This window comes from Syngnathus floridae, chromosome 16 (assembly GCF_059516105.1).
Source record: "Syngnathus floridae isolate MCC-2025c chromosome 16, RoL_Sflo_1.0, whole genome shotgun sequence".
Classification (NCBI taxonomy): Eukaryota; Metazoa; Chordata; class Actinopteri; order Syngnathiformes; family Syngnathidae; genus Syngnathus; species Syngnathus floridae.
This window is the reverse complement of record NC_142428.1, coordinates 7,571,534-7,586,872: the sequence shown is the minus strand read 5'-3', so window position 1 is coordinate 7,586,872 and position 15,339 is coordinate 7,571,534. Positions and strand designations below refer to the sequence as shown.

Below are 15,339 nucleotides of genomic sequence, written 5' to 3'. Positions count from 1 at the left end.
ACTTTTTATCACACTTTTAAATTAGCTGTATATTTAGAAGAATAATCCAGGTGATGTGTTAACAAATGTTCTTATTCAATATATTTAAACTATTTGCAACTCTCCAAATTTCCCTATCAATCGTGCACATTTTTGGATGAATTAATATTTTACTTTTTATTTGCTTGTACACACATTATTCTTGGATTCTATGATACTTCCTGTTTCAACTACATGACCAAATATGGGACCCAAAAGGCTAAAATGAGCTGTTTAATGTTGTGATTTTGTTTTATTAAAAATATGTCTCCTTTAAGGACTCCAGCAAGACTGTTCCTGTCACCATGAAGATGGATACAAAAGGTTTTTACCTGTACTGGACCAACCAAAGCAAGGTGACACCAACAGTCCATGCCAATGCACATGCTGAGCCGTGTCCTCTGTTTTGGGCCATCAGGCGAATGTTTAACACGCAATATGTGAAAGTGGTTCTGGATCCATGAGACCTGTGAGAAAGCTGAGAGCTGCATTAGATCTTGCTGTGGCCTGCTGTTTGTGGAGGCTATTGATTGGTGCTGATTCAGAGCCCGTCAACTTGCTGCTGCACTTTGCAGCTCAACATCTTTCATGTTCTTGCTACTTCTCAGAATGAGGCAACTTTTGTTTTCCAACACATCATATATCGGGAAAAATCCACTGAAGTCGACATCACACATAGACCTGGCTTTTTCGTGTCTCGGAGCTCAGCCATATTGGCACTGTATTGTGTAAAATAGAAGTCGAATTCTATTTTAAAGGAGCACCTATGCACGGTGCACACAAAATAGTGAGTTATTGTTTTCTAATCAAAGTCAAAAAAATTTTTTTATCCAGTCTTGTGCCATATTTGGACTCGCGCCTACGTCCTGAATTCCATAATGCAGATGACTGTCTGCTTCTTGTTTCTAGGAGACAACATTCTTGGATGTTGCTACCATCAGAGATACTAGAACAGGAAAATATGCAAAACTTCCAAAAGTAAGTATTATTGACTGTAGAATCCACCAACTGAATTCACCTTGTAAGAATATCTGCAGGTATGCAAATAAATCTCTCAAGCACCATTAGTATGAGAAACATATTTGCATTGCAAATATGGCAATGGCCACATGATAACAGGTGCGCACAAATCAACATAAACACACAGCTCACGCTGAGTCATCCTTTCCATAGATACTCGGCGAGTCAGACTCAAGGCAAGTTGACTTCATGAATCATGTGCATTTTAAATTCATATAAATGTAAAAAGAAATACAGTAATCCCTCATTTATCACGGATAATTGACTCCAAAAACCACCCGCGATAAGTGAAATCCGCGAAGTACGGTCACCAAGAAGAAGTACTCGGCAGGCTAACGAGTTAGCAGAAAGATGCTAATTCGCGGTCGTGTTAACACGCGAAAACGGACTTCTAAAAGAATGTAAATGAACATTTGGAGCAATACTACATTGTCCTGAAGGTTAGACATATGTTTCCTTAATTTAAAAGTTTTATTTTGACTTTTAAATGTTTTTTTCTTTTGGAAAAAAAAAAACCCGCGATGTAGTGAAGCCGCGATAAACGAAACGCGAAGTAGCGAGGGATCACTGTAACATGTTTTGCTTTGAGCAACCAATCAGAGGACGGAAAATGCTGATGTCATCAAGGGCTCTTATTGGTCAAAGGAACCATGCTGAAGTCACAAGTCATTTAAATCAGGTGTTTTTAACGAGGGAGGCTTGGAAAACATGTCGGAATGCGGCCCCCCGAGTAAAGGACACCCCTGCTTCCTTACCTTATTTTTCCGGCCCTGACCGCTCATCACTGAGTTAATCTGCTGCAGCATCACGCATGATGACCAAGCTGATATTTTAGAGCTGCAATCCTGAAAGTTTTCGTCATTTCCCAAATTGAATATTAAACTGCAGATCAGTGCTTTTTACACTGAGGGGGGAAAAAGTGCTTCTCCTACAAAATATGACAAGTACCTTAATCTTTGGCACATTTTATTAAATACCATTAACTGTCTACTTTTACAGCATCCAAAGGTCCGCAATGTGTTTAACCTCGATTTCCCAGACAGTAACCACTTGGCCAAAACGCTGACTGTTGTTTCTGGTCTTGACACCGTCAACTTGAACTACCATAACTTCTTTGCCTCCAAGGAAAAAGTGACACAGGTAATAAAGCGCAGACTGTTTTATTGGCACTGTCTGCTTCCTGCAGATGTTTACAATGCTGGCTTCTTGCTGATCCATCGCGGTGACAACAATGAAGCGTCTTTCTCTCCGTTTGTGGTCTTTATTAGAGTTTATGAATACAATATCCGGCTTTTATCAACAGTAATGAAATCACGATCGCTATTTGTTCAAATCCCCCCATGTACTAATCTCATTTAGTAGCTTCCTATTATGCCATTGCCCCCTTGTGGCGGCTTTCTGTCACTTCACATGATGTGATTATTTCTCGTAAACATTGCAAACTCAGATAACGTTCTGATTAAATGTATACACTAGAATTGGGCGAATGACATTCTTGCCATTGCCTACAACGCTGCAAGAAATAATGCCTGCAGACAAGTCTTCTTGGACAAAATGTGAGTGGAAATCCTGTGTGAGCTTTTCAGTGAATTTGGTTTTAACTTGTTTTCCTGTCTAATACTTCAGCTATGTTCAGATTTGTCTCCAAACCAACAAAGATGGCAAGATCCCAGTGAAGAAGTAGGTTAATCACACATTTGAAATGTTTGGGGATTATGAGTTTCATAACATTGGTCTACAATGGATCATTGTGTCAATATTGTGTGTATTTATCAGTATTTACAAGATATTCCCTGCTGATAAGAAGAGAGTGGAAAATGCACTGGCATCAGCCCACCTCCCCAAAGGAAAGGTCGCAATTTTACAACTTTCTAAATTTGACATCCATGATCGCTATCAAGACTTTATTAATGTGAATATCGTACGTTACAGTTTGACAGTATGAAGCCTGATGTCTTCACTGAATCAGCTTTCAAGACCTTCTTGGCAAATCTCTGTCCTCGCCCTGAAATCTATGAAATCTTCACTTCTTAGTGAGTTAGCCCAAAATCATTTTTGTCATGGTTATGTTTTAAGGCAGGGGTGTCAAACTAATTTTTTTCGCAGGCCGCATTGTAGCCATAGTTTCTTTCGGAGGGCCATTATGACTGTCAACCCAAATAAATATATGAGCACCTCATATTATATACAGTAAAAGCTACAAAACAAACTGACAACTAACTCGTTTTCAAATCAGACGAGTAAAAACTGGTCAAATATTTAAAAAAAAAAGAAGATATTGAAAGTGAAGACAATTTGCAATTCAAGTAATGACACACAAATTTGATGCACAATTTGTCTTCGTGGGCCACATAAAATGATGTGGCGGGCCGAATCTGGCCCCCGGCCCTTGAGTTTGACACGTGTTTTAAGGGAATGTTGGATGGACCCAAGTCAAGGCAGGAGGAGTGCAGGGAAAAGTAAAACAAACTGTATGGGATTAATGGTATAGAAAATAGTGGGTAGTTATAAAACCTGGTTTGAGAGGCCACCAATTCACTCATGGTTGAGCTTTCAATTCAAGCATGCTTATCCTTGTGTGATGAAATAGCAGAAAGGTTTACATGGCTGAATGATGTAGAACATGTGCAATATTTGCCCTCCAGTTCCAATAAACCCACCATGACCAAGGAGAACTTTGCCAAGTTTCTCAACGAAAAGCAGAGAGACTCCCGGCTCAATGAGGAACTGTTTCCACGGCTACGGCAGGACCAGATAAAAGCTTTGATGCTCAAATATGAACCCTGCACCACAAACTGTAACAGAGGTGAGCTTCTTCATGGCACATTCTGCTTCAGTGTATTTTCCATCTACTACTGTATGGTCCTTCTTGTAGGTCTCATTACCCCGGAAGCTCTCTTGTCCTTCCTGGTGGGTCCTGAGACTTCAGTGGTCATGCAGGACAGGCTGGCAAAATGTCAGGACATGACCCAGCCCCTACCCCATTACTTCATCAAGTCCTCCCATAACACGTACCTGACAGGTCACGTATATTATTCATTTAAAAACAAAAACAATTTTAAAAAATCAGACCTTATCATATATTTAATTCTCATCACCACACTTCCACAGCTGGTCAGTTTTCCGGCGTGTCCTCCCCGGAGATGTACCGCCAGTGTCTTTTGTCCGGCTGCCGTTGTCTGGAACTTGACTGCTGGAAGGGGAAACCTCCAGAGGAAGAGCCCATCATTACACATGGCTTCACCATGACCACCGAAATCCTTTTCAAGGTACTCCCATGCATAGTGTCCATGCATGCAACAAAATATATCCCCAAATGAATGATATGGATTTTTTTTTTAACTGATTATGGGACCTTAGACATTCATGGCTCATTTTGAGGAGGCAGGTTAGACCCGATGTTAGTAATTTCACAAATGCAGGCCAGTGGATCTGCAACAAGGAGAGCTGTGCCACTGCAACACACAAAAAAAAAACATACAGGAAGGCACCCCCCATCATGATCCCAGAATCAACACTTCCATTTAAGGGCAGCAGCAGCAGCTTCTCAGGCCCAACAGTTTAGACAGAGTCATACTAATGTTTGCTTTCCAACTGAATAATATCGTGGAGCTCTCATCATACATTTAATGTACTGTGTTGAGATTTCAAGCCTGCTCTATATAACCTAGCTAAAAATTAAAAGGCCCAAACCTTTTGTGATGCTTTTACAGGATGTGATTGAGGCCATTGCTGAGAGTGCTTTCAAGACTTCCCAGTATCCCGTTATCCTTTCCTTCGAAAACCATGTTGACTCGTAAGAGTACTTCCATGAACTCATGCTTCGTAATTCTTTTAAATGACTGTTATAGCCTCAATATCCAGCATGGAAAATAAATAAGTGAATGTGGCACACACTTTTTGTGCTTGGTTCTAGAGTGAAGCAGCAGGAGAAGATGGCCAACTACTGCAAAACCATATTTGGTAATGCCCTGCTGTCAGAGCCTCTGGACAAATACCCTGTAAGTGCTCTAATGCTGCACCACAGCAGTTGTATATCAGTTCAACATTTTTTATGGCAGTGCATTAGTTGTACATCATGTGCCCGGCGGCAGGCCATGTATTTGCTGCCTTGGCCTCATCCCCCAAAAGTACTCAATACCAAAACCATTCTCTAAGATTTTCTGTGTGAGCCACTGATATCGAATTCCACTTGTATCTTGTCCTTACTCTTTTGTATCAAATGTTAAGCTGAAGCCAGGACAGCAGATTCCAAGCCCGACCGAGCTCATGGGCAAGATCTTGATCAAAAACAAGAAGGGAGTCCATAAAAGCACAAACCAGACAACCAAGAAGAGCAGCACAACAATCAGTGACCAGACGACAACTGTTGCTTCACCACCACGTAACACTGACCTACTTTCCGAAGATCCAATCAAATCGACCAATCTGGAGAGTCAGGGTGAACAAGATTGATCCCACAAAATCACTCAAATCTATTTCCACAAATTGGCTTGCACAACTTGTTTTTTATGATGCTTGATTAGATGGGGATATGGCTGTGGAAGATGAGGAACAAGAGGACACAGAGGAACAGGATGAAGAAAAAATGAAGACCTGTGATGAGGTAGAGAATCTGGAAATGTATCACCCTCGTCCTGCCGGAAAATATCAATTGGATTTCCTGTCAATGTGTCGTAGGGCACAGCTGGACAGGAAGTCACAGCATACGAGGCCATGTCATCGTTGGTCAATTACATCCAGCCTAACAAATTCGTCTCCTTTGACAATGCCAAAAGTAAATATTCCCTTCTTGAACAAAAACAGATTCTAGGATATATTTTGCGTATTATTAACTGTTAAGAATATTTTGTGAAATAATATTTTGCTCACCATCTTTTCCAGAAAAGAACAAGAGTTATGTCATCTCATCATTTGTGGAGACCAAAGGGGAAGCTATGATTGCCAAGACTGCCATCGACTTTGTTGAGTATCTTTTCATGTTGCATAAGATGCACTGTAGCACAAAATATGGTAAGCTTTAATATTAAAACACACAAAATTAATATGAAATGAATTCCATTACTCTTTAACACTCATCACTGTCAGATATAATAAAAGGCAGATGAGTAGGATTTACCCTAAAGGAACAAGAATAGACTCATGCAATTTCAACCCCCAGCCCTTTTGGAACGTGGGCTGCCAGATGGTGGCGCTCAACTATCAGACAATGGGTAAGAAAAAGCCACAGGCAGCCAGGTGAAATAAATAAATAAATAAATAAATAAATAAATAAATAAATAAATAAATAAATAAAAAAGGAATAAATAATAATAATAAATAATGATTATTATTATTATTTATTATTATTATCCCAGTTTTGCTGTCTTCCTCCACAGCAGGTCAGTGTTGCACCTTCTCAACACTCGCATGTGCTCCACTTGCCAAACAGCCCAGCTCCACGTGCCGAGGAGCTCCATGCCTAAAGAGGCTCTGTGTGTCTTTCCAGACTTCCCCATGCAGCTGAACATGGCTCTGTTCGAATTCAATGGAAGGACGGGCTACCTGCTCAAGCACGATGTGCTGCGGCGCAATGACAAGAAGTTTGACCCGTTCTGCGACAGGATTGATACAGTTGTTGCAATCACATTGACCATTAAGGCAGGTTCCACTGTCTTCGAGTGGAGTCAGTGTTTTAATTTGATCAGATTAATCAATGGAATTATTGATAGAATAATTCTAAAAGCATTTAAAAATGACAGTCCTAATATCTACCTAGTGTCAAGCTGCATTTTAATGCAGTCCGAGCATTTATCTGCTATATAAAAAATAAAGTCATAACTCCTTCCCAGATCTTTTCTGGACAATTTCTGTCTGACAAGAGTGTAAAAACTGGAGTGGAGGTGGAGATCATTGGGTTGCCAGGAGACCCCAAGAAGAAATATCGCACCAAGTGGTCCACCACACCCAACTCTATTAACCCAGTGTGGAATGAGGAGCCTTTTGTGTTTGACAAGGTGTGTGCATCATTTCACCTAACAAAAATAAGAGACGTGTACATTTCAAATATCCGATATTATTGTTGACAGATTCTCCTCCCAGAAATGGCTTCACTCAGAATGGCAGTCCATGAGGAAAATGGCAAATTCCTCGGACATAGAATCATTCCCCTTGATGCCATTCAGTCAGGTCAGCCCCCCCCCCAAAAAAAGTCACGTATTAATCTGCATGTTAATTTATTTTCACACAAAAGAGAAGCGGGGCATTCAAGGCCACTGGATTTTTGCTACCTTGCTGTTGCCTTTTCACTGAGATTTATGCCTGCAGGTTTCCATCACATTTGCCTGCGCAGTGAAAGCAACATGCCGCTCATCCTACCTGCACTTTTTGTGTACATTGAGGTCAAGGACTACATCCCTGCTGCTTTTGCAGGTGGATTTATTTATTTTTTGCTTTGAAATGTATTTAATTGCGGTGACAGATGGGGTTAGAAGCTTTTTTTTCCACAGAAAAACAACCATGTTTATTTCTCAGATTTTACAGATGCCTTATTCAACCCAACAAAGGGCACAGAGAAGACGACACGAACCCCAAAAGAGGTGCCTAAATAGTCAACATCTGAGATAAAGTTTCTAACATTCATTGTTTTATATTTTTATGTGCAATCTAAAATGATCACCAAATCCTGGCATAGCAAAAAAAAAGCAATATTGCTTGAATTTGCTGTATACTGTGCAATTTATTGATTTTTTTGTTTTGTTTAAATGATCATTTTGGTTAATTATTTACATACAACAAATGCTTACGATATCCCAGTGTTGTTAAATGAAGATAATTTGCTGGAAACATGAAGTTGATTCCCACAATTTGAATTTGCGGGCCACATTAAGGCCCTCGTGCCTTGAGTTTCACACCTGTGATTTATATAGCATCAAAGTGAATGGATGTTTTCTCCAGTCATAAACTGTGAACTTTTCTGACATTACTTTTTTGTGCCCATGCAGTCGTCCTCAGACTACATTTCTCCTTATGAGCTGCCTTTTGTGCCCCAAACTGAAGTGACAAAAGCAAAGGAACCAACAGGTAACGCTTTTAAGAAAGTGAATATTTTCATTTATTTTTTAAAAAAAATGTCTGATCACTGCTTTGCCTCTCAGTGGAGGTGCCCCTTGTACCGAATCCACCCAGACTTGAGGTGAGTGACTCACCACCCCATGATGCTTCACCTAAAGATAGCGAAGATGACGCTGAAGAAGAGAGCACACCAGGCACTCCACAACTTGAAGACCTTCCGCCGGATGCTGAACCAGGAAGTTTCACGTCTGAAGAGCTTGTCCCTGAGGAGGATGTCATACAGCCTGAGACGAGCACCAAAGACATAGAAGAGTCAAGCAGTGACTCTATAAACTCGGAGCGAATTTCAAATGATGAACTAGTCGAGGAGATGGTTCAAGGAGAGCCCGGTCCATTAACTGCATCACCGGAATGTGCAGTGTCAGATAAATCATCTGCAGCATGTAATGAAGGTAAGTGCTGGCAATGCAATGTGAAGTAAACACAGAATAATACAGCCGAAATGATGTGTTAATTTATTCTAAAATCATTGTGGCCTCTGCCGACAATAAAACTGAGGTCTGTTTTTGCTGTAGTAACATCAACCGTGACAACTTCAGAACTGACACGGCACAAGAGCTACCTGAAGGTCATCAAGCGTCAGGAGAAAGAGACAAAAGAAGTGGAAAAGAAGTATCAAAGAAAAACAGAACTTTTGAGCCAGAAATATTCAGATGCTTTCAAGGACTCGAAGAAGAAGGCCTTGCTGAAGAAAAAAGAGTAAGGAGATTTTCTTTTTTGCATTTCTTAAAGGCCATTCAGGTCACTTATCACTTGCTTTGGAATTTGAGAGCATTTTTCTTGTCTCTGGAACTACAATTTTCTCTCGCTATTTGTTGAACAAGCCCTGCCGCGAATAATCAAAATCGACATGTAATTGAAACCTGCCAAAAAGGTTTATAATTGCCTACATATAAATGCCACAAAAGGCTGGTTAAACACTGATTTTTATTATTAGACACGGCTATGGCCTGACTAAATGAAGCTCCTCACCTCCCTTTAACATAGTTGCTCGAACCAAAGATGGCGCCAAATATTTTTAAATTAGACAAAACTTTAGCTTGAGCACAAAAACAGCAAATAGGTGAGTTTTTTAACCAATAACAAATTTCCCCGCACAACACATTTGCTCAGAGTAAATTAATTAATTAATGGTATTGTATGGAAATGAGTGCTCAATATTTTCAGTTCTAGCTCAAGTAAATTATTAGTGGATGCAGAGACATGTGCTAAATTCTCCTCCCCTTGTGCAGCATAACCCAGATCGAAGCAAGCACATCAAGCTGCAGTCCCAAAACAGTGCAGGAGCACAAGCAAAAGCTGCAGGCTGAGTTGCACGCTCTATGGACGGAACAATGTGACCAGCTGAGGAAGAAGAAAGAGCAGTGTGCCACAGAGGTTTGTTAAATCTACAACAAATAAGTGTAAAATCAATCATCTGCAATCGTCTTTGCTGACATGATGATGTCACTTCCTTGTGATGTGACAGAGACTGGCTAAACTGATGGAGATGGCTAATGAGAAACACAGCATTGAACTGAAGACCTTGGAAAGGTGCCTCCTCACCTAAAATACATTTGGGACCTGCTGAGTTTATTTAATCTGCGTGTTGGGATTATAGACTCCCCGTGCTGCTAATATGTGAGGTGGAGGTGACGTGAGGTGAACCACCTGACATCTCGTAATGAGAAAACCTGGAACAATGACTGAATCACCGTGTGGTTCCTTGAATCTGCTTCCGCCAGCGTCGTGCTTGTGTGTCCGTGTGTGTATTTGTGTCCTTGTGTGTCCCAAGTCCCCATCTGGCATATGGTTATCGCGGAATAACTATTATCGAGAGGGTGTTTAAACAGCAGTTTTCAGCTGCGCTTTTTTAGCTCTCTGCCTTGACACTATAACGACATACTGAAGCGCTTCTTTCACTCCAAAGAAAAGGTCATGTCACCAACACACAGCCGTGAAGCGGTGGTTTCAAGGCTGAAGGTTGTTTATAGGGTCGTTTTTCATTCAAGCAAACATAATCAGACAGTAATCCTTTTTCTCGTCGGCTTCTTTGCAGTGAAATCAAAGAGTGCAAGAAGAAGATCAAATCTTCCTCACAGAAATCCAAGTGAGTATTTTTTAACCTTTTTATTCAAAGAACTAATCACCGCTAGATGAAAATAGAAATAATTTGGCATTAAAAAGGACATTTAAAGATGGAACAATAATTGTCTTCTCAGGCTGAAAAAAGCAGTAAGCCGAGAACAGCTGGATGAGCTTGATGTACCTGAATATGTGGTAAGTATTATTGAAACTAAAATTCACTTTCAAAATAAAACATCCTCAGTTGCATGTGTAAAGTCTCTCATACTGCAGGCAATTCTTCAAAATGTGGACTGCATTTGCAGAAAGTGGATCTTTAAAATAAGGGATATTTTAGCTCAAATCTAGCTTCAGAAAAATACAATAATTTTTTATATTTATCAAACCCGTTACCTATTTTATTAAAAAAAAAAAAACTCTAAATGCAATGTTCTACTCCAAAGTGACTTTCAGCATGAGGAATTTTTATTCACTATGTACATTTTGACATTACTTTGTTGACTTGTGGCTTTTTAATTGCAGAAAACACCAAATACACTACAAATAAAATCTTATTTATTTGACTATATTGACAATCATGTATACATTAAATCATGTAGACATTCAATATAGAGGGTTACCATTCTTATTATGTAGAAGGATACGTCCACATCACATTATATGCTACATATGTACGTAAATCACAATGCCTTTTGGCTAAATAATGCAAATTCTATCCAACATTCCGCCTTTAAAAGAAATAAGCATCAGACTATGCCTCATGGACATGAGAGTGTGTCTGAAGCATTAATGTGACAGCTCAGTTATCTTCATCCAACACAAATAATAGTAACTATGGTAACAACAAGGCTGATGGTCTTGTGATTTGAAGAAGAAAAAAAAAATCACTCAATGTCGTCCTCACACACATCTGTAAACGTGCTCCAACGTGTTGTTTACCCGCACAAGCACAGTGCATACGCACTTTTGAGTGTACACCCGGCCGGTCCATTACTCAGAGGCTGTTTACTGGAAGATGTCTAATACTCGTGTGGCCTATGACTCAGCCCTCATGGCTCTCCTCTGATGGCTCATCAAGATTCAGACATTTGGGTTCAACTGAACTCAGTGCTTTACACGTCCACACCAAGCATCCTCGCCTCTACTCATTAAGGTCGCAGAGCAGCTCATTTTGTCCCATTGAATCAGCGTCAGCTCATTAATTACATCGACCCTTTATAGGACAATAAGATGGTTAATCAGGAGAGTATTGACGAGCTGTGTGTAATTAGCCCTGCGTAAATAACACGGTGGAGCATGACCTGCTATGATTTAAATGTATTGATCCTCATGCTCAGGTTTCATCCCAAGGGTGCATTTCTTTCCAGAAACACACACACACACAGCTAACTGATAGACTGCAGACATCAGGAGGCCACTTACTGATCATGTTTTTGTCATGTTGTGTTACAGTCTTGTGAGTACAGCATGCAGCAAGAGACTTTGATGTTGAAACAAACAGCCACACTGGAGGAGATCAAGGCTTTCACTAATCAGGTACAAGAGGACCTGATTTTATAACCTTTGCACAGCTCAAGCTCGTTGCCGTCTGTATCAGCTCCTTGTATTTGTCCGTTTTCTTTCATAAAATCACAGACATCTGAAATTGATTGCATCACATCTAAAATGTATATTTTTTATCGATAACAATCGCGACCAGTCATCAGAGTGCTGCTCTATGATGCATTTGGTTTGCTGTAAATGATGTCGGAGTTTTGTTTTGAATTTTGACATGTCAAGTAGAAAAATGTATAAATGCTGGATCGACAGTGCAAAGGCCAGATAAAAAGAACTTCACACCAGGACTTTTTATTTTATTTTATTTTTTTTTATTTAATTTAATTTAATTTTATTTTTTTTAATTTAATTTTATTTTATTTTATTTTAACACATGGGCAGCGGTACCCATTGTGTAAACATTTTGGAGTTGATAGGGCCATCGTTTTGATTCCCGCTGCAGACAAAATGTAAAAATGGCAACTAGTTAGAGAGATGCCAGTCTGCTTGCTGGCTAATGTCAAAGTCCTCCAGCTCAAGTGGTGTCACTCTGAGGGCTCTGTTTTCGTAAACAGTGTAAATCCTGCGTGCCATCTGGTGTGGTGTATCTAGGCGAGCAGGTGGATTAGACCCCGTGTTTGTAATTTTGCAAAGCGGTGGATCTGAGAGAGGGTGGGCTGCACCACTGTGGGAGTGGTCCCAGCCAATCATCAGAAATCAAAGCGATTCTCTTCATTCCCTTTTTTACACACTCAACAGTCACCGTCCCCCACTCCCAATCACTCACGTTACGATTAATGTGATAATAGATTTATTGTTGATAAATTAATTTATCCTTGCGCTTCTACATATTTCCTTTAGTATAACCTTCCTCCTCCGTCTGTGTGTCCGTAGCTTAATCAGGAAGCCCTGAAGGAGCACGAAGACAAAATGAGGTCTCTACCAGCAGAGGTGATGGAGGCTGTCAACACCTGTGTGGGCGTCCACTTCCCTGAACTTATCGACAAGGCGGCCACCAATAGAGCAGAAGGGTCAAACGTCTACGGAGATGTTTTTCTAGGTTAGATGAATTTTGCTTCCTAAATCCTGGTCATTCAGTTCTGGAAATTCAATGACGGGAGGTCAGTCAGTTTTTATTTTTATGGTGGATTGCAGTTATATGTGTGAGACATACTAGTTTGAATGACTTAATACCGGACATAATACGTAATAATACAAATTTACAATTTTGCATTGCATAGTATTTAAGATCTTATCAATGTTTTATTTTGGAGGATATGAACGACTTATCCAGTTGTACAAGGAAGCAAAGGTGAGAGAGGGAAGTCAGCAACTGGACTGCACACAATGAGCAATTGTCACACTTTAATATGACTGCTTCACAAATCTCCAAGAGCGCAAAGAATCCATTTGGGACGAATAGCAAAACTTTTGTGTACGCAGAGCTGCTAAAAGCCAATCCATAATACAGACACGTGATTTGTACCCACTCATGCACAGCTTCATACATGGCATATTAAAATAAGAGGCACAAAGCAATGTCCTCATCAGAGAGCGCCACTTATTTCTTCAAGTGTTGACAAGCACCAGCATGCATTTATTAATGAACACAGATTTCTCTCTGACTCACCATCCAACGCAACCTGGCCTCTTCCCTCACTTCCTGTTTTTTTTTTTTTTTTTTTTTTTTATTTGTCTGTACACTCTTCTTCTCAATCAATGAATTGACTGGCATTTAAACTTGGATGAAAGACGGGCGACAGCTTGTGCCTGAGAGTCCCGCCACCTCTTGCACAACACAGATGATCTGTGAGTTTCTCCAGAGTGAATGTTTGGAGAAACAGATCAAACCCGACGACACTTGACTGCACCGATACTGGAAGGAAGCCAAAAATAAAGAAGCTAGTTTTTTTTTCTTCTTAATAAATTATAGAGCAGCTGAAAAAGCTGACATTCCAAATGCTGAGCTGACTGCATCGAGAATAACATTGTATGTAAATTTAGAAAGAAATTGACCTGAATGAAAATGAGACTGAATACTCAATGGACGTTTCACAGGAAGTGATTCATTCCCATTATGCATAAAAATAAATGGGGAAAAGTAAATCCGACCCAAGTCATGATCATTTGTAGCAAATCAGAAGAGCACTTTTGAAACCAACAAACAATAAAATGGTGTGAAACATTATCAGGGATGGCAACACAATACAACTAAAAACAGTTTATGCCAATCCTGCACATCTTTTGTCTCATGCTCTACTCTGCACAATGTTACAAATCACCTCCCGGAGCGCGTAACACTACGATGCGCCAAAAGAAACCAAAAACAGACTCGCTTCTTGGTTAGATAATCACATATGACATGACTTTGAAGTAGCAGTGTATTTGTTCCTCTTGTGTGATCTGTGAGGATCTACAAGAGGTGGAGAAGTCATCCTCTTGAGTCCATCTTGCCATGAAGAGGATGCCATCTAGGATGAATACTAAGAAGCACCCACACCTCCCACACACCCTCCGCCTGCTCAAACTCTTCTAGTCGCAAGCTGTGTATGTTTGTGTGCATGTGCATGTGTGAAATTCTTCATCCACGTTTTACATGTGATTTACTTTAAAAGGAAAACGTTCCACTTGTAAGTTGCAGTGGAGTGATTCATTCTGTCTTTACAGTCCTTTCATTTGGGTACCGACAATAAATATGGTAGTACAATTAAGCTCAGAGTCAAAAACGACCCCCGTGTTCTTTAATTATTGTGACGATTTAAATTCTAATCATTTTTGGTAACAGTTTCTTTGTTTTACCTTCAGGACCAATTATTAAAAGCTGGTTGAGCTGCAGGAGATTCACTGCCATTCTCGATTTAGTACCTAAAATACAGATTGTCTCTGTGTGTCTTCTGCATCGTAGACGCTGATTACATTGCCAAAGGGAAGAGGCACATGCAAATTAAAGAGTTTGGGACTTAAAATAGACCCTTGAGGCATCCCACATTTAATTTAATTTCACTCAATTCAGAATAGCCTGTTGGAGAATAAAATAATTCAATTTTATGGGAAAGATATGTCATAATTGAGGTTGTAAATTTAAGTTAGTGTGCTGATTAATGATCATTATTTTACTACAGTTACTGTAGCAGTTAAAACTTGAAACATACCATTCATTTCCCCACCATCACATTTTGTTTTGCATTTTCTCTATGACACAGCAGATGACAGGTGGGTGTGAGATGGCTCATCGTGACAGCACCCACGATGACACCATGCGTTTATGTTATGCACTTAAACCAGATGACTCAACCTCTACCTCTTTGCGGAGTTAATGCTTATATTTAAACATAATGCTTTTACGAAGCTTCATCGTCTGTGCTCGGAGTGAAGCTCTCAAATCTCTCAGTGTGTGAGCATTTGGAGGGTGGAAGCGGAGAATGTCAGAGCGTGTGTGTGGGAGAGAATGGATAAGCGTGGGCCACAGGGCTGCCTGTTTATTTTAAAAGATGTGAACTTCCTCCTGGAAGCGTAGTGGAGGTTTTGTCCTCAGGTGCGCTTTGACTTGTGTGATATTTTGTATCCTGTTATATGAATTTGGGCCAG

The 15,339-nt window shown here is 40.1% G+C and overlaps 1 protein-coding gene across 1 annotated transcript; it reads left to right on the top strand.

The window, feature by feature from the left end:
- The first annotated feature begins 1,723 nt into the window (after nt 1-1,723).
- On the top strand, nt 1,724-13,462 carry plcb2 (phospholipase C, beta 2). Its single transcript, XM_088401251.1, has 30 exons — nt 1,724-1,982; nt 2,078-2,178; nt 2,515-2,594; nt 2,665-2,718; nt 2,815-2,890; nt 2,971-3,071; nt 3,684-3,844; nt 3,914-4,060; nt 4,150-4,307; nt 4,752-4,834; nt 4,955-5,039; nt 5,269-5,479; nt 5,565-5,644; nt 5,719-5,815; nt 5,923-6,007; nt 6,127-6,251; nt 6,527-6,678; nt 6,870-7,034; nt 7,107-7,206; nt 7,345-7,449; nt 7,552-7,616; nt 8,022-8,100; nt 8,175-8,543; nt 8,667-8,850; nt 9,384-9,528; nt 9,620-9,684; nt 10,190-10,240; nt 10,353-10,410; nt 11,668-11,751; nt 12,646-13,462. Exons 1-30 carry the CDS (start codon nt 1,976-1,978, stop codon nt 12,814-12,816), a joined length of 3,444 nt encoding a protein of 1,147 aa, XP_088257377.1. The 5' UTR covers nt 1,724-1,975; the 3' UTR covers nt 12,817-13,462.
- The last annotated feature ends 1,877 nt before the right edge of the window (nt 13,463-15,339 follow it).

Coding starts and splice junctions, on each gene's coding strand:
- plcb2 (XM_088401251.1), top strand. Junction 5,645..5,718: donor AAATGAAGACCTGTGATGAG/GTAGAGAATCTG, acceptor AATGTGTCGTAG/GGCACAGCTGGACAGGAAGT. Junction 7,207..7,344: donor CCTTGATGCCATTCAGTCAG/GTCAGCCCCCCC, acceptor TTATGCCTGCAG/GTTTCCATCACATTTGCCTG.